Below are 24,334 nucleotides of genomic sequence, written 5' to 3' on the forward strand. Positions count from 1 at the left end.
CTTCGCCAACATAAAATGTATCCTTGTCAACGGCACTATTCATTGAAGCAATCCGTCGAGAACAGAATCAAAGGCTTCCGCTTTGACAACATGCATGGTGAGGTGGTGGAAGGCAAGCTGGAGAATCTCCCCTTGGAGTTGATTCAAGGGATTTTGGCCGAAATTCCTGATATCCAATCCTTGGTGTGCGCTGTGCTGACAGGTCCTCGTCTTTACCTTGCCTTCAAGCTTATCGAAACACAAATAACAGAGAAAATCCTATTACAGCAAATTCATCCAGAGCTTCTGCATGGCGCCTCGGCTGCAGACGTATCATCGCGAAAGGAAGGACCCTGGGCTTCATTGCGCAATACGTGGCCTAGGATCAATTGCCATTTCATTCGTCTTTGCGATGGAAACTCTCTCAGGCTCTTCGTTTAGCCCGGCTCTACGACCATGTTAACTTCTTTCTGGTTGATTTGACCTCTAAGGTCCTGACTGGCAAACAAGACCTGTCACGGAACGAGAGAAATCGCATCAGTCGCAATCTTTACCGGTTTCAGACGTATTGCCACCTGTTTGGAGACAGGAATAGTCCTCCCTTTGATTCAGATGTAAGCCAGCAGAGAAAATACTTTGCTCGCTTTGCCCCGTGGGAGAATGAACAACCTTGCTTGCATCTATGATTATTTATTCGAAATTCTTGATTCAGGTATGATCTACTCCAGCTTCACGCTCCATTCAAGTCTAACCAAGTTGAATAGCATTACAGGAGGTGGGAGAGAGTGATCCAGACTGGGTCCACTTCCTTGCAGTCGTGAGCAATGCATCAGATAGAGGGTGTCAACAGTATCATATGTCCCTCGGCCTCAACCATATTCGTCATTTTGCGGAAGCAAAAACCCCCGAAGCACGCCGTAATCTCCTTTCCCGCGATGCTGCTAAAGACAGCCATCCGTTTTTCCTCACTGAAGGTCTAAGAGAATCTGCATTTTTAGGATGGCTTCCTCTGGCAGAACTTGAGCCCGGCGATGAAGAAGAATTCATTCCCAAACCGTGTTATCCGGATCCCGATCATGGACCGGAAATTGTGTGGCGCTGGGCACACCATTGGCAGCCGAGTAGTGAATTCATCTTCTCTCCTTCCCAGGCACCGCTACGACGATGGGCGTATGTGATGTGGGACCAAAGCCGGCTTAATGATTGGGAGGTGATGGAGAAGCCCTGGGAATATGTCGATAGAAAGGAATGCGACAAGTTGGAACAAGCCCGGGTGTGCGAGGAGGAGATGATGTATGAGACGCGGGCACATGTCATGAGAAAACAGGGGAGGGTCCATTTCGCATTTCTTTGATATAGTTGAGCATGACTAGCCTAAACGTCCTCTCCACCTTGAAGCATGAATCATGTCCTTTCTGGTTTAGTGGGGCACCGACATTATTAATTGTTTTCAACCATGACCAGCATGTCCTCAATTGTTATTTTCCTTTTCTAAACATACTCAGAGTACAATTGAAAGGTACTATCCAGCATCATGTCCGTCAAAAAGTGGGTGACAACCTTGAAGGGTCTCGACACGCTGCACCTCCAAGAAGGCACCATCCCCACTCCCGGCAAAGGCGAGGTCCTCGTGGAGATCCGCGCTGTCTCGCTGAACTACCGTGACACGGAAGGTAAGCAATCGATTGCCCCGTAAGCAGGGACAGGGATGTGATCTGACTGAAGCAGTCTGCAATGGCGAATACACCCATCACAAATCCATTGGCCAGGATGAGTCCATCGTCCCCTGCTCGGATTCGTGCGGAGTAGTTATTCAGGTCGGCGACGGCGTGACGACCCTCAAGACCGGCGACCGTGTGCTCTCTCCCTTCCTCCCCGATCACCTGACCGGTCAGGTCACTGAGAAGGAACTCGCGTCGGGACTGGGACTGCCGTTGGACGGTGTTTTGGCGTCGCATAGGGTGTTCCCTGCGTGTGGACTGGTGAAGGCACCGGAGTACCTGAGTGACGCGGAGGCGGCGACGTTGCCGATTGCGCCGGTTACCGCTTGGATGTCGATTAACGGGATGAGGCCGATGGGACAGGATGGTGGTGCGGGGGAGTATATGCTGCTGCAGGGAACGGGTGGTGTTTCGATTGCTGGGTTACAAATTGCGAAGGCTTCGGGGGCTAAGGGTGCGTCACTTCTGCTTACACGAGGCCTACCAGGGGATACTGATGCTGAGTGACAGTGATTATTACTTCGTCCTCCGACGAGAAACTCGCGCAGGCAAAGGAGCTCGGCGCCGACTACACGATCAACTACCGTACAAACCCCGACTGGGAAAAGACCGTGATGGAGGTGACCAACAACCACGGCGCGGATATTGTTCTCGAGACTGGTGGCGCAAAAACATTGAAAAAGAGCTTTGATTGCATTGCCTTTGGTGGTCTTATCGACTGCATTGGCTATCTGTCTGGCAAGGTGGATGAGCCGGAGGACCGCACGAACGTCAACGTGCTTGCATTGCGGAGAAACGTGACCCTCAAGGGTATCATCAACGGGCCCAAGGACCGGTTCGAGGAGATGATGAAATTCTACGAGAAGCACCAGATTCGGCCCGTGGTGAACCGGGCGTTTTCCTTTGATCAGGCCAAGGAGGCCTTTAACTTCTTGTATAGCGGAAGCCACTTTGGCAAGGTTGTCATCACTGTATAATATAACCTACGTACATAGTCTGAACGAGATCACTGACTTGGCTGGATATGTGCCTCCGATGGGATATCCTCCTTCAACTCCTTTCCATCAATGGCAACGTTCTCACTCGCCTGCAGGACAAACAGCAGTCTTGCCCACTCTGTTTTACTGGGGTTGCTCCACGCGTGCATCGTGCCTCGTTGGATAGCGATGTCCCCGCGTTTCAGCAGCTTCTTCTCCCCAGAGTCCAAAATCATTTCAATCTCTCCCTCGAGCACAATGCCGTAATCCAAGCTGACCGTCTGATGCATGATGGGCTTGTTGCCCGGGGCGAAGTCCACGTATCGACAAACCGTTCCGCCGGGGTTGACCAGCCCAAGTTTTCCGGAGGTTGTGACTTCCTTGTTCTTTTCAATGTCCGTCCCATTGGTCATGCTCACTGGAAAGTTCGAGGTGGTGTACGGGACGTAGAAGCCCATATCGTCGCCGAGTTTGGTCCAGGTAGCACCATCTTCGGCGTGGATAATTGACTTTGCATCGGAGTTGTGTCCCGTGACGAAGCGGGTGGGCTTTGGGAGTGGGGAGAGTTGCTTGGTATCGGTGTTGGCGGCCATTGTGGGCGTTATCTGGCTGAGGATTGAAATCGAGGAAAGGAGGATAGTTGGCAGAAACATGGTGACGGAGGCGTGGTGAGATGGATATATACCGGGTATGCCCGCAGTTACCCAGGTTTATGTATGTGTTGTACTACATTCCTTGGTTGGCGGCATTCTTCGGACATATGGCCTTGCATCTTCAGCTTTGAATTATTGAGCTAATTATGTGTGTAGTTCTGCAATAGCGTGCGGCTGAATGATTTATCTTGCGTGGACCGATTCAGCTCACCGCTAGTGCGCGTCACTCCTCCGTACAGAGAACGAAGTAAGCCGACCATCCACATACATGGAAGAAAAAAGTAATGTCATAAATTCAAGAATTGGAAGGTATATATGTATGTAGTTGTTCACAGGTGGGGTGAAGATATCTACAAAAACCACCGAAATTCAGCCCCCGCCGGCCCATCCCTCAACCTGTCAGTAGGAACATCAAGCGCCCGAACCCTCACTCCATCCCTGCGATCCCGTCTCGCATTATCCATCCACATATACCCACCCAAAAGACCCGCGAGAATCGCCCCCGTCGCTCCAAACACACCCACCGTGATCAAGGCTGGGAGGTATTTGGGCTTGTCTTCGCTGCGGAAGACGTTACTACTGACCAGGCCCATTAAGTTGGCAAGTGGAACGCCGATACTGGTGAGCAGCACGCGGCGGCCTTCGTGCGCGATGTTGTTGTTGTACCATGTGCTTAGCAGGACGGATGGCGCGGAGGTGCCCCAGGTCATCATGAAGGTGGCGAAGTAGGCGACGTGCAATTGGGTGTGGACGTTGTCAATGGACGCATAGATCATGAAGCCAGAGAAGGTGAGGAGGTAGGCCAGTGCGATGAACGGGGAGCGCAGACGAGTGAAGTCTGATGCGAAGGCGAGGATCACGCACATGACAGCCCCGGTTACATTGGGCGCGACGGTGTACAGGTTCGTCTTGACAGTGGAAAAGCCCAGTCGCTGCACAATCTGAGGCAGAAACAAGTTGACAGCTTGGATGGGAACACCCGTGCATATTTCCAGACACAGGAAGACATAGGTGCTAGGATGACGGAAGATGCGGATTGCATCGCGGAAACGAAACGGCTCATTAACGACCGTACTCGAGTCGACTTGAATACGATGAAACGCCAACGCTTTCTCCTCCTCCGACAGGAACTTTGCCTCGGCTGCGCTGCGGGGAAGATACCAGTAGGCGAAGATGGCGAGGAGAACTGTCACGCCGCCCTCGATGATGAAAAGATATCGCCAGTTGGGGATGTTGGAGTTTTTGATTTGGAAGACGCCGAATGCGATCAGCCCGGAAAATGCATTGGCGATGTTGGATGCTGCGTAGAATATCGCTAGTCGTCGCGCCAGCTCGCTCCGTCGGTAGAAGGTGGTCAAGTAATAGATGACCAGCGGTAGGAAAGCCGATTCAGCCATTCCCAGAAACCAGCGAATAGCAAAGAGGCCACCGAAGTTATACGCCGCAGCAGATAACAGCGTGAACGAGCCAAAGGTGAACATGAGAATTGGCAGGACTCTCGCTGGTCCGAATTTCTTTCCTAGCATCGCCAGCGGCGGCGCGAAGATCACATACGGGACGAAGAAAATGGAGAGCAGCAGATTGTACTGATTTGGCTTGAAATTGAGATCTTTGCTGAGCCCGTCTGTTTCTGCATTTCCGAGGTTTCCTTTGTCGAGAGCGTTGAAGAGGTCTACACAATCAGCACTCCTGTGTAGAATTCGTGATATCAACTCAACTCACACATCAACGCAAGTATCGGGAGCAATCGCAGATCGAATCGTCGACACAGAGCACGCTCCGCTTGGTGGTCGACCACTTGGACCACATCCGCGACGACTCCTGGTGCAGATGAATCATGGCTGTTTTGTTTGCTGGCTTCGAGGCTGGCAATTTTGCTATCGTCCGGGATATACGGAGCCATGGTGACAATTTACTTCTAGAGCACCAGGCATAGGCCCCGGCATCTTATAAGACATTGTGCAGGATAGACACAGCGGTTGCTATCAGAGTTACTATCAAGATAACAACGTCGCATCATGAGTGGCCACGCGAAGAGCTTCCTGTGCGGGAGGTTACATCGGTGTGTCATGATGATAAGATGTACCCCGGATTTGACTGCTTATCTGGGGAACAAACATGTCCTCGGTAATGCATATGCAGATAAACTCAGATATCATGGACTATTATTGGTGTACAGTGTGCGGAGTTATCTACACGAGATCCTTGCGGACTGGTTGACATTGGTATGTGCATGTCTGAGGCAATTACCTCCGCACGCCCCGGCTCCTTTTTGTCAGACCCGTCCCGCGCTTGGTCAACGCCCCAGCGTCCTCCTTTGCCTGCTCGCTTCCAGGCCCAAAGTCCGGCTTGCCACCCAGGGTACCGAAGATGTCACCGATGTAGTTGCTGGGCTTGACGCCCGCAGCGAAGGTGGTGTTCCACCCGCGCAGGATACCCTGGACAACCTGCACACCGGCGTTGTACAAGTTCTGCACTGCAGGCTCGAACGCGCCCTGCTCTGCGTACAACAGGTTGTCCAGCGCGGATTGGCCTTCGTATCCGCGCTCAAAGTCGGATCCTGTGCGCATGACGATGATGCGCGAGAAATCGGTGAGGTTGTGCTTGGCCGCACGCAGCAACGCCTCCAGAGTCGCGTTGTCTTCCTGCGCGGTCGAGCAGTACACGCCGGTGCCGTTGGTGAGAACGCTGGTGGTCTTGTCAAAGGCGTCGCTCAGCAAGCTGCCGCTGAAGTACACATCGGTGGTGGTGACGTCGCATTCCACCACGGACGGTGCCTTGGTTCCCGCCGCATAGATCTCGTTGTCGGTGGTGTACTTGGCACGGTATTCCTGAGCAGTGGTCGAGTCGGAGAGATTCGCGCGACGAGCAAACGAGGCCGCGATTGAGCGCAGGTCAGCGTTCAGCTCAAACACTTCGGTTCCGTAGATCGAGGTCGGGTACTCGAATGGCTTCTGGGCGCCCTGCGGGAAGTAGCTGGTTGTCCAGTTGTCGGGCAGTTCGCGCAGGTCGACCTCGTACTGCAGCGCAACCTGCACGGCGTACCGCGCAAAAGTCGCCGAGTTGATCGTCGTCACCTTCGGGTTGACACCGGCAATGCCTGCCACGAAGAAGTAGGTGTGCGTGAGGTCGAAGATGGGGGAGAACAGGAGCGAGGACAGAGTCACAGCGGCGTTGATCTCGCCTTCGCCGGTGACCAGCTGGCAGACGCTGTAGTCGGCCGTACAGTGGACATCCGGGAAGAGAGGGGACAGACCCGGGACGGTGATGTTGTGCGCTAGCAGGTTGAACTCGGGAATTCCCCACCAAGCCTCAGCTTCAGGAGCAAACATGGACACAATAAAGACTTTGGGAGTAATCTTATGCTTGCCAGTCACCTGAACGCCATGGCCGGGCGTGGCAGAGACGGCAGTCAACAGCGAGCTGACGGCCAAGAGGCCGGTACTAAGGGAGGGGAGATGCATTGTGCTGGTGCAGAGGGGTACACGGAATCGCGCTGAAAAATCTCATTTCGACGGAGGTATTGCGATTTATATTAGCTCCAGCTGGAGCCGTTGAGCGGCGGGTTCCGCCGGTCACCTTGCTTGCTGATATGCTAGAATTGTCTAATCGCTTATGGTCCGAGTACCGAGAGTGGTTCCTGGATTTGCTTATCGCGGTAGAATTTTCACGGATTCGGAGAAACCTTCCTGCGACATAGCAGATTGAAACGGATAAACCAATGTAGCGGTTAAAACTCCGTATCGGGGAAGTCGGGGGAGTCGGTTATCCGGACTGCACGAGGCTGTAGGCGACGAATTTTAATTACACAAGGAGGATAACATTGATCTCTATAGACACAAAGGTGATGGAATGAGTGCTTGGCTATCTAAACCGAATGTGTGTGTGTCCGTATATGAGAGGTCTGTCGGCCTCGGTAATCGGACCAACTATTAATCCACCTTGACTTTCATCAGTGGGCAAGGATAGTTCATTGTAGTCGGGTACATGGCTCTTGTGTCATGTAATCGACACCTTGTATACCCCGGCCACTCGGCTTCTTCTGTTAGTATATCTGCGTGCCATCCAGTTCGTCCAGGATAATCGGAAAGAACGCAGAAAAAGAATCAAAAGTGTCTCGCTTGTACTCCTGAACGTTTGATCACTTGGACAAATGCTTTCCTTCTGTTTGTCCGTCGGCCTGCCTTTACCATGATCCGAATGAACAAACATTTGGGGCTCGCTTCGCACAAGGGGTGGTGAACAGAAGAGTATGTGGGTGCAGAGACTGCAATACGCGAAGCGCCGAGTAAGTGAAATGATGGATCTTCTATACCGACAGAATCATGGCTAAGCTAGTGGTGCGAAATCCAGGGAGAAGTCTATCGCATCATATCACACAGCGAAGGCCAAAACCTGGCATGTTTCTGGGAGCCTGAATGGTAATGAAGAGACGTCCAGTCAGCGGCATCTCTGGACAGAGAAGATGAAGACTCTTGACGATGAGTCCACTTTCAGGTCCAGGTGAACGGACGAGTGTGTTGCTTCGCACCCGGATGCAAAGCGTGTCAACTCAATACTTGTCATCCAGGTTTGCAGTGCTCGGGGAATTATCTTCCGGACGCAAAGATCCCGCTACAGCTGTCTTCACCTTCTAGCCAGCACATGGACCGGAATACGTTGCCATATTTACAGTTCATGCTGCTGAGAAGTCCGATTAGAACCCGCGGTGTGGGGAACTATTCGACGGTATCAAAATGAAAGGAGAAAATGTTGTCAAGAATGGCAATCGAGATGCAACTCTGTCCACAGGCACGCTCCCTCCGTTCTAATGATAACTGGCTCGAGTCTTTCCGAAGCGAAAAGCCTCTCTTTGCACATAACTGGCGTGTGACACAAATTCCACCTTATTTTTCTTTGAGGCGAATCGTCTGGCCTACATGCGCATAGCTGGGGCGCCGGGTATGACTCTTATCTGTGAGAGCAAGCCGTTGCCCGAGGCGAGCAATGACAAACAGGCGCCGAAGGACTCCCAGAAGCATGTTTAACAGTAGTTTCGCAGGGTATTCTTTCTCGTCGGTTTTTCATCTTTATACTTGAAGAAGCACACTACCGGGAGCTGGAATGGTTCTCATTGTTAATGGACTGGCCGATAACCAACGCGCAATGTGTTGACATCAAGATTATTACATTTTTTGCAGGTCTATGATAATATGCGTTTGATGATATGCTTCTCTTTCCTTTTGTTTCTCGCGCGGGTTGTTTTATAATGGGTTAATACTTTAATTGTTTTGCAAAAGGAAAAGGAGGCTAGCATAATATGTGTCTTGCTACCATACAGTCAAGGCAAAAACGTGGCCTGTTCCTGGGAGCTGCATGGTGATAACAAGACGCCGAATCTTTCTGGACAGAGACGATGAAGACTTTTGATGACGAGCCCGTTTTCGGGTCCGGGTGTAGGGACGGGTGTGTTTCTTCGCACTGGGATGCAAAGCGTGTCAACTCAATGCTTGTCATCCAGGTTTGCAGTGCTCGGGGAATTATCTTCCGGACTAGGGGTCAACTTTGCTGTCTATCTCAGTGGATAACGATTGGATGGCAGTTGTTCCGAAACAGAATTGGACATGATATAAGCCGTGACATCAGTCTCGGTAGAAATCGTGGAGAATCATGTACCATACCGAGTATCTTCCCCACAAAATTAGTTTTATAGTATGGCACTTAATCACGATTGTACCCGAGCCCTTTCCTTCCCATGGACAGTATAATAAACCTGCGACTATCCCGGCCCCCTATGATGCAGCCCTCTATTCTTGGAAGCATGAGCCGTGGACGGGATTGGTTCCAACCGCGGATGGCCTGATATCAATGCCTGCCGAGCCCATGACGTCAGCCGGCAATCGAGATCCAGGTACGAGTATATAAACTAGAGGATCTGATATGGTTTAGCAGTATCGTCCAGACTATTGATAATACCACTGCGAAAAAGACATACTGCTGTAAGAGTGCCTCGTCCAGAAGGAGGCCAAGCTGACTGTAATTAGCCACCATGCCCAGCATCCACGAAAGAATTCGCGACGACCTCCTCGTCCGGGAGCGTGCCCTCTGGACAGCCCTCACCTCTGCCGACCCAGCTCCAGCCGTCGAAAAACTCAGCAGCCCCGATGCCAACTTCATCTTTCCGCAGATGCCCATCGTGACCATTGACGGGACAGACCCATCGTTAGAGGATGTTGTCCAGCCGCCGTTTCACCGATTCGACTCGTTTTCGTTAGGAGACACACGAACGATTATTCTGGACTTGATGGCGGGTGTCATCACGTATCAAATCACGGCCACCAAGGGGAATCAGGTATATAATGCGACGGGGTCATCGACATGGAGTCAAGGGTCGGATGGAGAGTGGAAGCTGGCTTGTCATCAAGAGACGTTGCTGTGATTGTATCCGAGTTCACGTTGCATGCCGTTACGATAAGATCTGATTCGTGTATATATTCAAGATTCGCATATATGTATCTGGTATTCGACAGACATCTATACAAGTCAGGATTCATTGATCCGACGTGTGAACCTACTCCGTACTTGTACATATGCAGACTAAATCAAATCACTGCATGCGGTAAGGATCCACGGGTTTGCATGAGCTGAATTGGCCAAGTGTGTTGGAGAGTACTCTGTATAACTAGAGGTAGTAGGAGAGTATAGAGATAGAAGAAGTACGGAGTGACTCGGGGTGACGCCGGAAAGGCCACAAAACGTCGTGGCCTTTGAAGGTACATTTTCGTGGCATTTCCGTCCTAGCGTCGCCGCTTTAAAGCGGCCACAGGTAAATTCAATCGGGCAGGTCAATTGTCGATATCAGCCGTCGAGGTCTTAAGCTGGCATCGAGGTATCGAACAGTCACAGATTGCAAACAAATTGCTTGATTTTTTTCACTAAGGACTATTTCTTGGTTTTATAATTAATTGTAGCAAAACATACACGTCATCTTGGTAGTTGACATCAGTTAGCATGTATGGTACTTGGTATCATTACAACTACCTCCCCCCTACTTGGTGACCCAAGTTCTTGCTATCAGCTGTGTGAAGATGTGGTTATCCAGATAAGGAGGCAGAGTCAGCAGTTCAACTGGAGGTAATGGTTTTGGGACAATGGGAGCAGGTGAGAGCAAGGGTGGTGGATAAGAGGGGGGTAAAAATGAGCATTCCCTAGCCGGGAATATGGATTCAGCCTTAGGTATGGATTATAAAGAGGGCACAGTTATTCCAACTGGAGGATGTTATACTAGACACAATTTCATTCGATCCGCCCGGCCATCGAGCAAGAAAACTGCTATATCCCGGTATGGGCTCAAGCTTACCAGAACGAAATTCGGTCAGGCCGTAGAGACAGAGGCGAACTGCATGCTGAAGATGTTGCATTGGCCCAATGGGAAATCAATACTACCGAGGAGCCGCCCTACGGTGGCCACTCCATCATGGCTGTCTATGGTGACCCGGGCCGGCACGCGCGTGACACTGCCAGAGGACGCATCGAACCTTGCGATCGTATTTGCAAGCCTCTGTTACAGACGTTGGGTGTCGGATTCATGGGCATGAATACCAGGAGGAGTCATGCTTGAAAAGTTGACCCAAATTGTAATGGGCTTTGTCCTCCAATGCTATGATGAAAATGCTTATATCAGGGAAAGGGTCCGTTCTAGGTGAATCTTTCAGTAATTGAGTGGGTTGTTCGACATAAGCTTTTTGAGCGAGTTTTGGGGGTTATATATTTTTTTTTCATGTGTATAATAGACGGGATATCTCAGCACATATATGGTGAATTCGATAGTGACCACGAAATCGGGTTTCACCCAATTTAATCCATGATCTCTCCGTCCGATGTATCATACCAGACCTCGTCCACCGGGACCCAGCGCTCTCCAATTGTGTCTTCAGCATTTATCAGTATATCTTTGAATATAGGATGACAGTCATCAACAAGAGAAATTGGTCCCCTCCACCATCCGCCTTCATCCCATCCATGAAATTCTTGGTAAGAGCAACCATATGCATATTGAGAGGCATGGTCAATTGCATCTCGTACCTTGTTCAAAATTTCATCAACATATATTTTGTAATCAATTTTTGGTATTGCCAAGCCTATCCCATTAGGCTGTTCCTCCTCAGCCATAATTACTGATGTGATGACGTCAATTGGTTGAGGTTCATAGCCAGGACCTATATCCTCAAGAGAGAGCAGGTCTTTCATCTTATAGCTCTTCAGTCTTTGATGTCTTGCATCTGAGCTAAGAAGGAATAATTCCCAGATTCTGTACACAATGCGGATGAAACGAGGGCGCTCAGTGGGTGTCAAGTATGGTGGCCGCGGCCCGCCACCATAGAACCCATAATCCACTGGGTCAACTAGTTACTTGAATTAGAGAGAAAGAAATTGGTTGGCTAGAGAACAGACATACCTAAATGACAACAGATAGGAACTATAAACTTATAGCCAAATTTATCAACAATCTTTTCAATGACATGGGCATTCCGACGGAGTTGCAGGAAACCTGGAACTGTCATGGCAGACTCAACTGGTAGGATCCCTTGATCAGCCAGGAGTCTCCTTGCATCATGTTCGCATTGGATGGTGTGGCTAATGAGATTGTAGATGGTGTTTGTGTGTTGCTGCCAGACATCACAATGTTTCCTGCAGGTCGCGGCAAGGCTGAGGACATCAGGGGGGGAAATGTTGGCAAAAACATAAACGATCAATTCAATCGGAATGTCCATGATGAAGGCAATACTAAATATCTTGCCTCAGTAAGCAAACTGATTCGAAATAAGTGTATCTGGTGAAGAGTAGCTCTCGCTAGCCGCGGATAATCGACTCTGGACCTCCAGCCCCCGATTCCCATTTCAGATATCTCTCCTCACTGAAGCTGATCCTGTCGCAGCTCTTCGAGCTGCGTCTTGTCTATGTACCTGTAGATTGCCTGACCCGTAGCTGACTCTGCCCGTCAATTCCTAATATATATCCGTCTGCCTATATACCCGACCCTGCACCCTGACACAATCAGCAATAGCACGTAGACACAAGAGCATGGCACAGAAATATCCCCACCCCGAAGCTTCATATTCTTTTTTTGCTCAGGATATCATCTAACAAAGTTGTCTGGATCTGTCATCAAGTGAGGCTCAGTCAGAGACAGCTCCAATATTTACAATCTTGAACAGCAAAAAGGGGGTGGCGCAATACGGGGGCTTGACAGAGGATCAATAGCAAAAATGTCTCACCAGAATCATGGAACCAAGTGGAAGGAAAACAACAGAAATTTGGCTGTAAGTTGAAGCAGCGATGGTGGGCGACTTTATAGAGCACGCACAGCGGTGCCAAGCGGCAAGTGAACACTAAACCCAAATAGGAATGCTATACCACTTCGAGTAATTCGGCGTCACCCAAGAGTAGTAGAGCCTCACTTTCAGGGTAAGCTGAGCTCAAGGGTCGGGTCAGCTGAACTGTATTCACAGGTTATTACGGTGTACTCTGGTGAGCGCACATCACGTGTCCCAGCGGCTTTCCCACGACTTCTCTGATGGTGCCTCCACCCTACGAGTATTCTGTACAGCTGTGCAGATCCAGTTCGACTATTCCATCCCTGAACCCCGTCTCTCCGAATCGGATCAATTCCTGCGTCTTTCTCACCGATCGGATCCGCTTCGGTTGGTTTCTTTCAGCCGCAGCTCGTCAGATACCAAAAAAAAAAAAAAAAAAAAAAAAAAAATGGCGTTCGAAAAGAACAAAAGGACTCTGTTCCTCTTTCCTTTTCTTCTCTTGATGCTGTATCGCTTTCTTGCTCCAATACCACCATGACATCCGCTTCGTTGTCGCAAGGACCGGCGCGATGGCGCTCCTCGTCGGCCTTTATTGTCACTACAATGGCTATGGCTCTTTTTACGGGTACGTTCTTTTCTGGCTGCAGGCCAAGTCATGATTGCTGACATTTTGCGCTTTACTCCAGATACCTTCCTTTATACCTTCATTGTCCCGATCCTACCCTATATGATCGAAGTCCGTATCGGCTTGGACCCTGATTACACTCAGCGCATGAGTTTTGCGCTTCTGTCCCAGAGCGCCTTCATCTCCGTCATCGTCAGCCCGCTCATCGGCCATTACGCGGATAAGTCGAGCACCAAACGGGTATGGCTGTTGTCCTCTTTGGTAGTTTGCTTGGTTGGGACTTTCGCGTTGGCCGTGTCAATGTCTGGTAGGTTCCGGAAAAAAAACCGAAGGAGAGACAGTCGCTGACGATATCAGTGGTGGTCGTCTTCATTGCACGATTAGTTCAGGCGCTGGCCAGCGCCGTTATGTGGGTGGTGGGATTCTCGACAATCGCGGATAATGTCAAGCAGGAGCATCTGGGCAGGATTTACGGGCTTATTTCTGTCGCGGTGGCCGTGGGCACATCCGCTGGTCCGATGCTGTCTGGTATTCTCTTTGACTTTGGAGGGTACTGGGTGGCGTGGTCGAGCGCGTTTGTTGTTATTGTGCTTGACATCATCCTCCGATTGTTGATGTTGGAGCGACCGAAAGACAAGGGCAAGAGACCTGGTAGGTACTTCTATTCCCATTCGCGACTACAAGTCTAACCAATCTGTAGTGACTGCAGATGCAGACGACCTTCCCGATCCCGAGAATGCGCCTCTTCTCCAACCGCAACCGCCCGAGGTGATACCCATTCAGCTCAGGATGCGCGAAAGAACTGGTCTACGGTTTTACATTACCCTCTTCCAACATCGCAAATTTGTTGCCGGAGCAGTCAGCTACCTCGTTTTTGCGATTCTGACCGCCAGCTTCGACACTACACTCCCTCTCCACGTTCGTGATGTATTCGGCTGGGGCAGTACGCAAACCGGATTGCTTTTCGTGGCTCTCCAGAGTCCGGGTATCCCCCTGAGTCCGATAGTGGGCTGGGTCAAAGATCGTCTGGGAACGCGCCACCCAATTACGATTGGCTTTCTGGTGCTAACACCTTTGACTTGGCTGCTTGGTGTTCCGGGTGACGAGCGATTCCCCTGGGCCAACGAAGGTGACCGAGGACATATCATTTACTCAGTCACTGTGGCCTTGATTGGAGTAACGATCTGCGCCTTGAATGGAGCAGGGACCATGGAAGCTACCAGTATGTTGTTCTACCCTATTTCCGTGTTCAGTCTAATATTTTCAGTGGCCGTCGACGAAATCGAATCCAAACAACCAGGCATATTCGGTCCCAATGGCGGATACTCGCGTGCTTTGTCGATTTCTAGTATGGGTTGGACGCTGGGATCGTTCATTGGACCTCTACTATCTGGAGTTTTGGTAGAAGAGGGCGGCTATTACGCAATGTGCTGTGCTCTCGGTATGTTTCCTATTTTTCACCATACATGGCAATTGCTGACCTATTTAGCGGCCATATGCTTGGCTTCATCGTTCAACGCTTATATGAATCTGGGCGCGACCTGGGATCCTGGTGAAGAAGGCCAAGAACAGTCTTAGGTGTTCAGATGTACTACAGTGAGAAAAAGTTCACCCCAATGAATTCAGCTGTCCTGCAGATCTATCGACAAACCCCATTTAAAGAATGTAACCTCGCAATTGTCTTTCGCTTAGAACGAGAGGGTCTGACCAGCGGTACCATAGACCGCATCGCGGACCTTTCCGGATCCAACAAGGTCATAGTCATACGGCACGCTAGTCAGGTCACCCTCCTCGGCAGAGTTCTCGCCATCGCCAAAGTCATTGTCCTTCGCAACCGCGTATCCGTCATCGGTCGAGTACAGAGGCTTCTTGGCGTTGACCCACTGGTTCGACTCGACGAGCAACTGCGCACCCTGGCGGGTGTTGATGCCGTCGCTGACCTTCTCGAAGTAGTTGTTGTACAGGTGGCCGGTGCCGAAGCGGAAGGACGGGCCGCGCGAGTTCAGGTTGTACCAGTAGTTGTCGGCGAAGGTGATGCGGAGGTGGCCCTTGTCTTCGTCGCCGTTGCTGTCCGAGTGGCCGACCAGAGAGGCTTTCCAGTGGTCGTGGATGTAGGTGTTGGAGACGGTCACGTAGTCGGCGGCGTGGGTGAGCTGGTCTGTTAGTACTTGTTTATTTGGATAAATGATGGAGGGGGGGGGGCATACATCAACGAGTCCATCGTAGTAGTCCTTGTCGTGATCACGGTCAGAAGAGACGTCGCAGTGGTCGATCCAGACGTTGGTGGATTTTTCTATTCTGTCAGCCCTGCTTCATCCTGCATCGTAGGAGGTGATACTTACGGACAGCAAGAGCATCACCGTTATCAGCCAGAACCTTCTTAACACCCAGGTTCCGGATGATCACGTTGGAAGCTTCCTTGACCATACTAGTACTCACATCAGCCTCGCATCTCACTAGTTCCGACAGCAACAAACTTACATGCCAAAGCCCTCAAGCACAGCACTCGAGTCCTTTCCAATGATACTCGTGTTGCTTCCAACCTTGATCTGATCGGCCGTCTTCTTGATAGTGCCATCCACATAGATGATCTTGGCATCATCGCCAGACACAGCGGACGAGAACTCCGCGTACGATGAAACGGTCGTAGTAGTACCGCCAACACCACCGGTGGTGCCGCCGTTCAAACTGGCATAGCCGTAGGCAGCGTCGCTGACGCTGGCACGCTTGACATGGTTAACGGTGGGCGTGGGAGCGGCCAGCGCGAGAGAAGCGAGGTAGCCCGTAGCGAGGGCTGCGAGGAATTTGAAGTTTGCCATTGCAACGAAGGGAAGTCAAAGTACCAGACTCTGATTTAGAAAGAAGATTATGAGAAATGAAGAGAATGAATGGAGGTTGTTGGATAGCACGAAACCCGGAGACCAGAGAGGGCTTTATACTCCCGCCGGCGCCAAAGCGTCGAGACATGTCGTTCTTGGCAGGTACAGAAATCGATCTGCATGAAACGCTCAAGAGAATTGTAAATCACCGATGCTTTCGATATATTCCGGATATGTTAATACTTGCTCAATGTGGTTGTTCTGTCGGCGCTGTTCGTTTCGGGGTTCGTCCGCCAAGCGAGCCGGGGTTTCAGGTGTATAGCTTATCTTGGCGTGCGAATCGGGCGGTTGTCTGCCTCTGGGATGAATTGGATGGTGTGATTATGGCGTATTTGGTAAAAGGAGATTAATAACATGTTCTGGGCTGGGGTCTGGACTAGTTGACTGGGTACGGAGTACGGAGCACTATGGGATGTCTCTCAACGTCACAAAAGAGTACATTAGTGGTGTGTATCAAGGCTTCACATCTAGTATACAGGAGTTAGAGTTAATAGATTGGCTCTAACAAATTTTAAAATAGCGCTGCCATGCCGAGAACTCAGTACCCTTATCCTAAACATACTCGGGAATGCATCTTCGCGGATATAACGGACCATGACCGCAGGGTTCTGTCCCTGTACAGAGCTCCCCCCCCCCCAAATAGCTGGGCTTTAGTAGTTTATAAATATTGGGTCGTAAATCGAGCCTGGTGCTGGGAATATTACCTATCATTGAAGTGAGCCAAGGCATGTTTAGTAGGCTCAGGTCACTTACCTCCTGATGGAGGAAGCGCGGGCAGCGTCGGTCCCAAAGCTCAATATCTCCTTTTACTCTGTTGGCCGTTGTTCGGCCTCTATCACCATCGCAGAGGGGCCCTTTGATTGATCTTCGCACCATATAGTATAATCGGCTTTACCGTTTAGCAGCTCCGCTCGAGTTCCGGCCGTTGCAAAACCAATCTTGTTAGGCTCGTTCCGGTTGCTCTCGAGCCACGTCTCGATCTCTGTGAAAATCCGGTCTGAAATCTGACCATCCCGTTTCGACGACTGGGGATGCGTGGTTCTTGTTGGGAACACTCAGGTGTCTGGGTTCTTTTCTCTTGGATGCGTACGGCGTTTCGAATTGTAGAATTCTGTTATCTGATTAGCACGTCGATGCGTGTTCGTTCCTAGAACGCAGTAGTCACTCAGGCCTGGTCAACACGGGTGAACTGGAAGACCAGCTTATTTAGTTAGTAGCTTATTGTTCTTATCGGCACATTGGGAGAGCAAAGCGAGGCAAGTCTAAGCACCTTTTGCCCGACGACTGTCGAGACGGAGTACTTAGTATTAATACCTCTAAGCAGAGCATTACCTACGAAGCGCGAGATGACGAAGAGCCCTATAAGATGAAAACGACGAAAAAAGGCGAAGGAGAAAGATAGAAGGACAACAACCAAGATGTAGACGACTACAGGAAGGGAAACACTCGAAGTGATACATGACAGCGCTCGACGTGTCCAGAGCGGGATACGCATCGAGCGCTATTGTCTGCTGAGATCCACGCTTATATGTGTAGAGCATAGGCTACATGGGAGTATAGCCTTGGTGGCCAATATATTCAGCGGCGATCTCTCGAAGCCCATCCACATTGAGATCAATCGTTGAAGCATCGTTCCGAGCGAGAGATAAGTTTGGACCAAACAGTTGATCCTTTGTCAGGCTGATATTTTGTGTGGCAGCGACTTCGGCCGGTGGACAAGGGAATATAGCCTTCATGAGATGGGTTAGTATATCATACATTGAAGATCATTTCACGTACCTCGCATGAGATGCAACGAATGTTGCCCACATTATCGAGGTCATATAGCTCGATATCCCCCTTCACTTTCCGTTCCGAATCAGCGTTCCATTTCAGTATAATCACGACCTGTATGTTCCCAACCCCCCCTTTTAGCCATAGATCACGGTCCCTGTACAATTGCGGTTTCGTCTCGGACCATCCACTCTCTATCACCACCGTCGGAAGGCTCTTTCCAGCTGGCAAAATGCACTGGTCGGGTTCTTTGCGCGAGGCCGTATAGGGTGCCTGGAAATTTTCGAACCCTGTCACATATTAGGTGAGCATGCGCTGGCTGGTGCTGGTAGAAATCCTTACTAGGTGACGGCAAAATGCGTAGATCGTTCTTCTCCTTGAAAGTTAAGGATGAATACAGCTTGATTTGATCACTTAACCAAGGGAAGTGAACCTGGTGTATTAGACATGGCGCGATCACGAGCTTGAGGAGCTTTTGAAGCGAGTCGTAGGTGGTTCTTATTTATCTATGAGTTGAAGTTTGAATCCTTGATGAGGGTCCATACCTATGTGCTCTTCCTTCTTCGTGACGCTCTAGCTCGTCAATAGTCTGCCATGCCGTCGAGATATCGACATCATGGATTTCCAGCGTCTCTTCTTCTGTGGATTTGTCGAGCTTCTCTATGATAATATCGACAAGTTCTTCTTTCGAGTAGGGCTGGTTATCAGAGCGCGTCGCTGCGCAGTCCCGTTGGTCGGCCATTTTGATCGTTAGGAAATAAATGTTCTGTAGAAGTTGACGGAAAACTTTCTTAGGCAAACAGGCGTTCCACAGGCCTGCACACTTATGACCATTGTATGATTCGCTTATCGAGTTGATGGTGTCATCCATAATAGTACATCGATAATCCTCAGCACCTTTTTCGATCAATTTGATACGTCCCTCTAATGTCCTGCCCTTTTATATCGGACTATGAAAGCGTTGTATACACTGGAAAACCAGTTATCCCCTACTCCAAAGGGCAGGGATTGTGGTGCTTTCGCACGAAATGCACTCAATGCGAAATGCACTCAATGAGACGCGGAGATTGAGTTCTTTCAGACGCTGTCTTCGACATCCTCCATCACCAGGAAGACCTGGCTCCCAGAAAACTCGCCTTAAAATTATCGATGAGATCCGGGCCGGCGATGGCCAAAATTCACAAATCGTTTTAGTGGAGGTTGTCTCTGGTCAACATTGCGGCAAGCAGGTGGTAGCGAAGTTCTATGACCCGGTCTACTTTGAAGATTCCCAAGACGACATCGACCCTGTGCTCCATGTAGGTAAGGCATATGCTTGCGAATCGGCTGCGTACGGACGTCTCTCGGCTCGAGGGCAACAGAATATTCCCGAGTTTTATGGGACGTACCCCCTAGAGCTCACCGTTTGCTCTGGTATATTCCGTTCTGTCCGTTTGATTTTACTGGAGCATGTCCATGGAGTGCAAATGCAGACCCTACAACCATCCAGACTCAGCCAAACCTACCGCAAGGCAATCATGAAATGAATCACCGGCGTCGAGTCGCGACTCTACGAGAAAGACCTGAAGCACAATGCGGTGCACCCACGGAATATTATCAAACAAGGGCTGGAGGATCAGGATCTGTCCAAACTCCGGATTGTCATGACTGGTTTTGGGGGGTGCAATCATTGATCGCTCGAGCGACAATGATGCTGAGTCGGCACTCGAGTTTCTTTTGGGCACGTATATCAGTCCCATTTTGCGGTGGTATAGCGAAGATTTTGGTGTGTTCACGGACGCTTTCGATCAGTGGATCGACTGGAACTGGAACGATTGGATTCGGGAGGAGCACAGTGAGGATATTCAAAACACCACGCCCTACATGGAGTCTATCTGGTGGGACTGTTTGCACTTGGATTCAGAATAGTTCGGCTATTGAACACGATACCTTCAACCAGTAATATGTAGGGCAATTCAAATGGCGTCATGTAAATCCGATTATGTGATATGACCTTCTTCCCCCGCATCGGCGTTGAGCTTCAACATTACTACTTTGACAATAACACAATGACGGATACTTTTTCTTCAATCCCTATAATCGACTTTTCCAGACTGCAGGATCCGTCCACTAAGGATGAGACTCTGGAGCAACTGCGCGATGCTATCTTCCGGGTGGGATTTCTCTACCTAACCAATCATAGTCTCGAGGTAAGCCGGTTTGTTTATGTTACAGTAATGGCGGAGACAGAGACTCACGAATAAGGAATTGACCAAACGCGCCCATGCTACTCTGCCGGATCTGTTTGCCTTGTCCGATGAGACAAAGAACAAGTGCAATATGATCAATTCTCCGTCTTTTGTGGGGTATACCAAGCTAGGAGCCGAGACAACTGCGGCTCAGATGGACTGGCGAGAGGTACGTGCTGTTGGACATTTTAAACGAATTGTTGTTGATTCTCGTAGCAATTCGACTTTGGAACACCGGAAATGAAACCGTGGACCGAGCAAGATTCAATCTGGTATCGACTCGAAGGGGAGAGTCAGGTATGAACCCATCGTCATAGGCTTTGGTCTTGCACTAATTGATCAGTATCCCGACTACCCTGGTGCCAAAGAGCTGGTGAACGAGTACATCGCTCGGTCTGCTGCTCTGAATAAGACCTTCCTGCGCTATGTCTCCGAGTGTCTCTCGCTACCTCCCACGACCCTCGAGGAGTTCGAAGGTGATATGGACCGACTCAAGTTCATCAAATATCCACAGGCACCGCACGACTCACAGGGCGTTGGGCCCCATAAAGATTCCGCTGGACTGTTCACGTTTCTCTCTCAGGACGACACGGGAGGTTTACAGGTGCTCAACAAGAACGGAGAGTGGATCGATGCACCGCCAATCGAGGGTAGTCTCGTCGTAAATATCCAGCAGGGCCTCGAGGCGATAACCGGAGGTGTTTGTGCCGCCACCACGCATCGAGTAAAGGTAAGTCCCGGAGTCTTCCGTAAACATGAAATTACTCACGTGTCATAGGCCCCAACAAACAAAACAAGATACAGCATTCCATTCTTTTCTGCCGTGCGCTTGGATCTCACACTCGAAGGACTAAGATCATCTGCGGCGCACATCGTCCAGAAAATCCCGGCTTCAGATGATCAGAAGAAGCGGGCAGTCGATGTGCCTAGCGAGTTTCTTTCTCCGTTGTATCAATGCGTACGTATCGTTCTTCAAAAGATGAATACTGCTAACGAGTCAGTTTGGCGAGGCGTATCTGAGAAATCGTATTTTGAGCCATCCTGACGTCGGTCAGAAGTGGTATCCGGACTTGTATGAGAGGTATTCAAGGCAAGTGTTGAAATAAACTATTTAGTAGGGGTGTAAATGGAGAAAATATACATAGCTCGTTGCATGATTCTGGTCGTACTTTCTGCATTGACGTTCTCCGCAGCGTACCTACGGCCGCATATATATCGGAGTCAAAGCCACAAAGAACAACAAATTTGGAACAATGAACATCGCTATGGAATTAACTAATGTTTCATTCCAAGATCACCAGCAACGTATTCAATGGAAAGACGAACTCGTGAGACCACGTGGATGCCACGTAAAATAGTCGTAAACGCGTATCTCATTTGTATCCGTGATAGAAACCAACTCTAAGAGTAAGAATAGCTTTTCGTTAAACATTCAAAAAATCCCAATAACCGTATTATTGACCATCGAGGGCCCATTCCAATTCGAAATCCTCCAACATTATCATCAACAGCATCCCCGACATTTTCATTTATTCTTCGTTTCGCACGCGATCAATCACGCGTTGGTAGGCGAAAGGCGACTCTTCCGGCGAAGCTTCGGTCCGTAGAGACGGAAGGCAATAGGAATCGGAATCATCAAGGTCGCGATGCATCCGATCAGCGTTCCGGCCCACTGCACGCCCAGGTTTTCGAACATTTGTTTGGCGAAGAGCGGGAAGCACGCGCCGACGAGGGATCGGAGCATCGTGTTGGCAGCGAAGGCGGATGCCGCACTGGATGAGTTAGCGAGAGTAAGCAGAAGAATAGATCACAGGGGCTTTACAAGTTGAGGTACGAATCCAAAAGGTAATTCCATCCCTGCATGAAGATCGTGACCATGCCGAAGCCCACGAGGAGACCGGCTGCGGTGGGAGCCATCCAATGAATCGAAGTGGTGAATCCCGTCCATCCGAACCTGCTTTGTGGTTAGCGACGGCGTTCAAAGGAATTAAAACAAAGACTTACCAGAAAATTCCACCGGCAAATGCCACGCCTCCAACGATACAGGGCAGCAAACGCCACTCAGGCACAGGAACGTTGTTGTTGTCTTTGAGCTTTTGGATATACGACTTTTGCAGAGAAAGCACGAATAGGGTACCGAGGATCAAGCCGAGGATCAAAGCGATAAAGGGTAATCCGTTGACTCCAGCGGGCATGCCATACACCTCGCCAAAAACAACAGGATATGCCTGCAACAGAGCGTAGGCGAGACCATAGATGAAGGACATGTACAGTGTCAGAAGGAACACAATGGGCTCAGTAAATAGCAGTCGCACGGGACGAGCCAGGTTCTTGGTGATCAGTTCGCGGAAGTCGATTTCCAACTCATCCTGGCGTGCATGGATGCCCCAGTTGCGGGTTTGGCGGCGGAGAATAGTGGCTTTCTCGACGAGGATGGTTGGAGCATATGTTTCACGTCCGAGGAGAACGAGCAGCGTGAGGATGAAGAAGCCGAAGAAAGAGGGAATGTAAAGCGTCCATCGCCAGCCCAGGTTCGACGCGGCAAAACCACCAATGATCGGCGCCGTGAAGGGTCCAATAAAGACTGCCATGGTGTACATGCCAACGGCCACTCCACGATGAACACTGTTGAACAGATCCGACAGACTCGCAGGGACCAAGGCAATAGGGCTCGCAGCAAAGAATCCAGAGAAAAAACGTGTCAACATAATCGTCTGCGTATCTTTGGCAGTAGCACAAGCGATCGTGAAGACACTGAAACCAAAAATGCCCACTAACAACGGTCCTCTACGGCCCAGCAACTCGGAACCAGGTGCCCAGACGGTTGGTCCAGCGGCGAAGCCCAAAACATACACAGTGGTTCCCAGAGCAGCGACTTCTTGACCAAAGCCAAACTCATTCTGCGCGCCCTGAGCAGCGGTTGGAAACATGGCACTGGTGTACGCACAAACGTATGCGCTGAAGGTCAACAGTCCAGCCAGGAAAATTCTATCATGCATATCAGTACGATCAACGACGTGATACGAATATCGAAGTGGTCAGAGCATACCTGTTGCGCATGGGCCAGTTCTGCGGATGCATAGGATCCTCTGCTCCCTCGAACTCCACGACATAGTTCTCAGGGTCAGGCAAAGAAGGAGGGTACGGCTTGGTAGCTCCCATTGGCAACCACTGATCCTTGGGAGGACGATTGTGGCAACTGCCCACGGTCTGCTGCTGTTGGAGACGATAAGTGCTGATGCGCTGGAGTTCGATGCTGTCGCAGTTAGATGGACGTCGTTCAAGTTGGGCGATGCTTTCCGGAGAGCTGTCGTATTCGACGACGCCCATCTCCCTGGAGCTATTATCTTCGATCTTGTCGAACATCTTCTCGTCAGGCATCGTGGTGTCTGACTCGAAAGACCCTCTTCGTGCAGTGGCTTGTTCGAGGTACAGTGGGAGGAAGATGTGATGAGCGGATAGAAGAGAGAAAAGAGAAGGAAGAAAGTTGTCTGCAGGATGATGGCGAAGATGAAGACTTTTATACCCCCATACAAAGTATCCAAACACTGTGCGGGGCCGTTTGCTCCGGGCCAGATGCTTCCTCAGTGATTCACTCTGTTTCGGTATATACTACAATGTCCGTTTGACGTGCATATCTGACCCACATGAAAGCCCTCAACACGATTATTCGCCAGGTTTTAAGCATATCAGATCCGAGCCGAAGGGATCTTCGGCTATTCTAATTGTCGGGTCGCCTTATCACCAAGCCCCGATGGTTTGACAGGCTTCTCGGGGGTTTGTGCCCTACTATACGCATCAATCACCAGCCAAACAACCGCTTGCAATCAACCATCCCACGTGGGCTTTTTTTGTTCCTGAAAGACGCAATCCTTGCCAGTCGTCTGGCTATGGATGACGCCATACTCGCGATATCCATTTCGGGGTTACCGGTAAACCAGCCGGGTCCTCCGGTGCAGTGAATGATGATTCCGGGACCCTTGACTGATAGGCTTATTGTTTATAGAAACTAATCTGATTGGATACTACGCTGTGGCAAAGATTTCACGTTAATCCCTGTAACATTCTCGTTAAGATACGTTCTTTGTTTTATAGATGCCCTAAGCTCAGCGAGGACTCGAGCTGCCGCACTGCACTCGGTTGAGCTGCGTAATAACTTGGCCAAATAGTGAATAACCCGTAGAACTGCATGGAGGTTATTTA

The 24,334-nt window shown here is 50.1% G+C and overlaps 13 protein-coding genes across 13 annotated transcripts; 6 read left to right on the forward strand and 7 right to left on the reverse strand.

Annotated features, from left to right (window-relative positions):
* Positions 1–512: 512 nt before the first annotated feature.
* ASPGLDRAFT_1086212 (uncharacterized protein) lies at positions 513–1,423 on the forward strand. The gene is made up of 2 exons (XM_022539544.1): positions 513–691; positions 752–1,423. The coding sequence occupies exons 1-2, from the start codon at positions 662–664 to the stop codon at positions 1,331–1,333; spliced, it is 612 nt and encodes a 203-aa protein (XP_022395657.1). The 5' UTR covers positions 513–661; the 3' UTR covers positions 1,334–1,423.
* A 90-nt stretch (positions 1,424–1,513) lies between these two features.
* On the forward strand, positions 1,514–2,677 carry ASPGLDRAFT_40349 (zinc-dependent alcohol dehydrogenase family protein; the record flags this gene model as incomplete). The annotated part of the gene is made up of 3 exons (XM_022545210.1): positions 1,514–1,652; positions 1,708–2,154; positions 2,211–2,677. The coding sequence occupies 3 exons, from the start codon at positions 1,514–1,516 to the stop codon at positions 2,675–2,677; spliced, it is 1,053 nt and encodes a 350-aa protein (XP_022395658.1).
* Positions 2,678–2,706: 29 nt separating this feature from the next.
* On the reverse strand, positions 2,707–3,270 carry ASPGLDRAFT_137887 (cupin domain-containing protein; the record flags this gene model as incomplete). The annotated part of the gene is made up of 1 exon (XM_022541562.1): positions 2,707–3,270. The coding sequence occupies one exon, from the start codon at positions 3,268–3,270 to the stop codon at positions 2,707–2,709; it is 564 nt and encodes a 187-aa protein (XP_022395659.1).
* A 410-nt stretch (positions 3,271–3,680) lies between these two features.
* ASPGLDRAFT_181729 (putative MFS transporter) lies at positions 3,681–5,233 on the reverse strand (the record flags this gene model as incomplete). The annotated part of the gene is made up of 2 exons (XM_022543001.1): positions 3,681–5,002; positions 5,053–5,233. The coding sequence occupies 2 exons, from the start codon at positions 5,231–5,233 to the stop codon at positions 3,681–3,683; spliced, it is 1,503 nt and encodes a 500-aa protein (XP_022395660.1).
* Positions 5,234–5,392: 159 nt separating this feature from the next.
* ASPGLDRAFT_181732 (purine-nucleoside phosphorylase) lies at positions 5,393–6,794 on the reverse strand (the record flags this gene model as incomplete). Its single annotated transcript, XM_022543002.1, has 1 exon — positions 5,393–6,794. One exon carries the CDS (start codon positions 6,792–6,794, stop codon positions 5,577–5,579), a length of 1,218 nt encoding a protein of 405 aa, XP_022395661.1. The 3' UTR covers positions 5,393–5,576.
* Positions 6,795–9,260: 2,466 nt separating this feature from the next.
* Positions 9,261–9,884, forward strand: ASPGLDRAFT_53151 (nuclear transport factor 2 family protein). Its single transcript, XM_022547913.1, has 2 exons — positions 9,261–9,308; positions 9,354–9,884. The coding sequence occupies exon 2, from the start codon at positions 9,359–9,361 to the stop codon at positions 9,746–9,748; it is 390 nt and encodes a 129-aa protein (XP_022395662.1). The 5' UTR covers positions 9,261–9,308; positions 9,354–9,358; the 3' UTR covers positions 9,749–9,884.
* Positions 9,885–11,054: 1,170 nt separating this feature from the next.
* ASPGLDRAFT_53152 (F-box protein) lies at positions 11,055–12,471 on the reverse strand. Its single transcript, XM_022547914.1, has 3 exons — positions 12,415–12,471; positions 11,768–12,357; positions 11,055–11,714 (listed from the first exon to the last, which is right to left on the reverse strand). The coding sequence occupies exons 2-3, from the start codon at positions 12,081–12,083 to the stop codon at positions 11,167–11,169; spliced, it is 864 nt and encodes a 287-aa protein (XP_022395663.1). The 5' UTR covers positions 12,084–12,357; positions 12,415–12,471; the 3' UTR covers positions 11,055–11,166.
* Positions 12,472–13,160: 689 nt separating this feature from the next.
* Positions 13,161–14,829, forward strand: ASPGLDRAFT_70442 (putative MFS multidrug transporter; the record flags this gene model as incomplete). The annotated part of the gene is made up of 6 exons (XM_022549483.1): positions 13,161–13,251; positions 13,313–13,558; positions 13,609–13,902; positions 13,952–14,473; positions 14,519–14,692; positions 14,741–14,829. 6 exons carry the CDS (start codon positions 13,161–13,163, stop codon positions 14,827–14,829), a joined length of 1,416 nt encoding a protein of 471 aa, XP_022395664.1.
* Positions 14,830–14,939: 110 nt separating this feature from the next.
* Positions 14,940–16,070, reverse strand: ASPGLDRAFT_70443 (pectate lyase family protein; the record flags this gene model as incomplete). The annotated part of the gene is made up of 4 exons (XM_022549484.1): positions 14,940–15,404; positions 15,459–15,544; positions 15,594–15,679; positions 15,733–16,070. The coding sequence occupies 4 exons, from the start codon at positions 16,068–16,070 to the stop codon at positions 14,940–14,942; spliced, it is 975 nt and encodes a 324-aa protein (XP_022395665.1).
* A 1,604-nt stretch (positions 16,071–17,674) lies between these two features.
* On the reverse strand, positions 17,675–18,645 carry ASPGLDRAFT_40355 (uncharacterized protein; the record flags this gene model as incomplete). Its single annotated transcript, XM_022545211.1, has 4 exons — positions 17,675–17,860; positions 17,910–18,193; positions 18,246–18,400; positions 18,449–18,645. 4 exons carry the CDS (start codon positions 18,643–18,645, stop codon positions 17,675–17,677), a joined length of 822 nt encoding a protein of 273 aa, XP_022395666.1.
* Positions 18,646–18,958: 313 nt separating this feature from the next.
* On the forward strand, positions 18,959–19,839 carry ASPGLDRAFT_1508097 (uncharacterized protein; the record flags this gene model as incomplete). Its single annotated transcript, XM_022542188.1, has 1 exon — positions 18,959–19,839. A coding segment is annotated over one exon (471 nt), but the record flags the coding sequence as incomplete, so codon positions are not given.
* A 112-nt stretch (positions 19,840–19,951) lies between these two features.
* ASPGLDRAFT_159891 (isopenicillin N synthase family dioxygenase) lies at positions 19,952–21,393 on the forward strand (the record flags this gene model as incomplete). Its single annotated transcript, XM_022542448.1, has 6 exons — positions 19,952–20,092; positions 20,148–20,300; positions 20,348–20,428; positions 20,475–20,861; positions 20,910–21,089; positions 21,133–21,393. The coding sequence occupies 6 exons, from the start codon at positions 19,952–19,954 to the stop codon at positions 21,235–21,237; spliced, it is 1,047 nt and encodes a 348-aa protein (XP_022395668.1). The 3' UTR covers positions 21,238–21,393.
* Positions 21,394–21,686: 293 nt separating this feature from the next.
* Positions 21,687–23,461, reverse strand: ASPGLDRAFT_137895 (MFS transporter; the record flags this gene model as incomplete). The annotated part of the gene is made up of 4 exons (XM_022541563.1): positions 21,687–21,903; positions 21,954–22,085; positions 22,136–23,119; positions 23,181–23,461. The coding sequence occupies 4 exons, from the start codon at positions 23,459–23,461 to the stop codon at positions 21,687–21,689; spliced, it is 1,614 nt and encodes a 537-aa protein (XP_022395669.1).
* Between the last annotated feature and the right edge of the window lie 873 nt (positions 23,462–24,334).

This window comes from Aspergillus glaucus, assembly GCF_001890805.1.
Source record: "Aspergillus glaucus CBS 516.65 unplaced genomic scaffold ASPGLscaffold_37, whole genome shotgun sequence".
In the NCBI taxonomy this organism is placed as follows: domain Eukaryota; kingdom Fungi; phylum Ascomycota; class Eurotiomycetes; order Eurotiales; family Aspergillaceae; genus Aspergillus; species Aspergillus glaucus.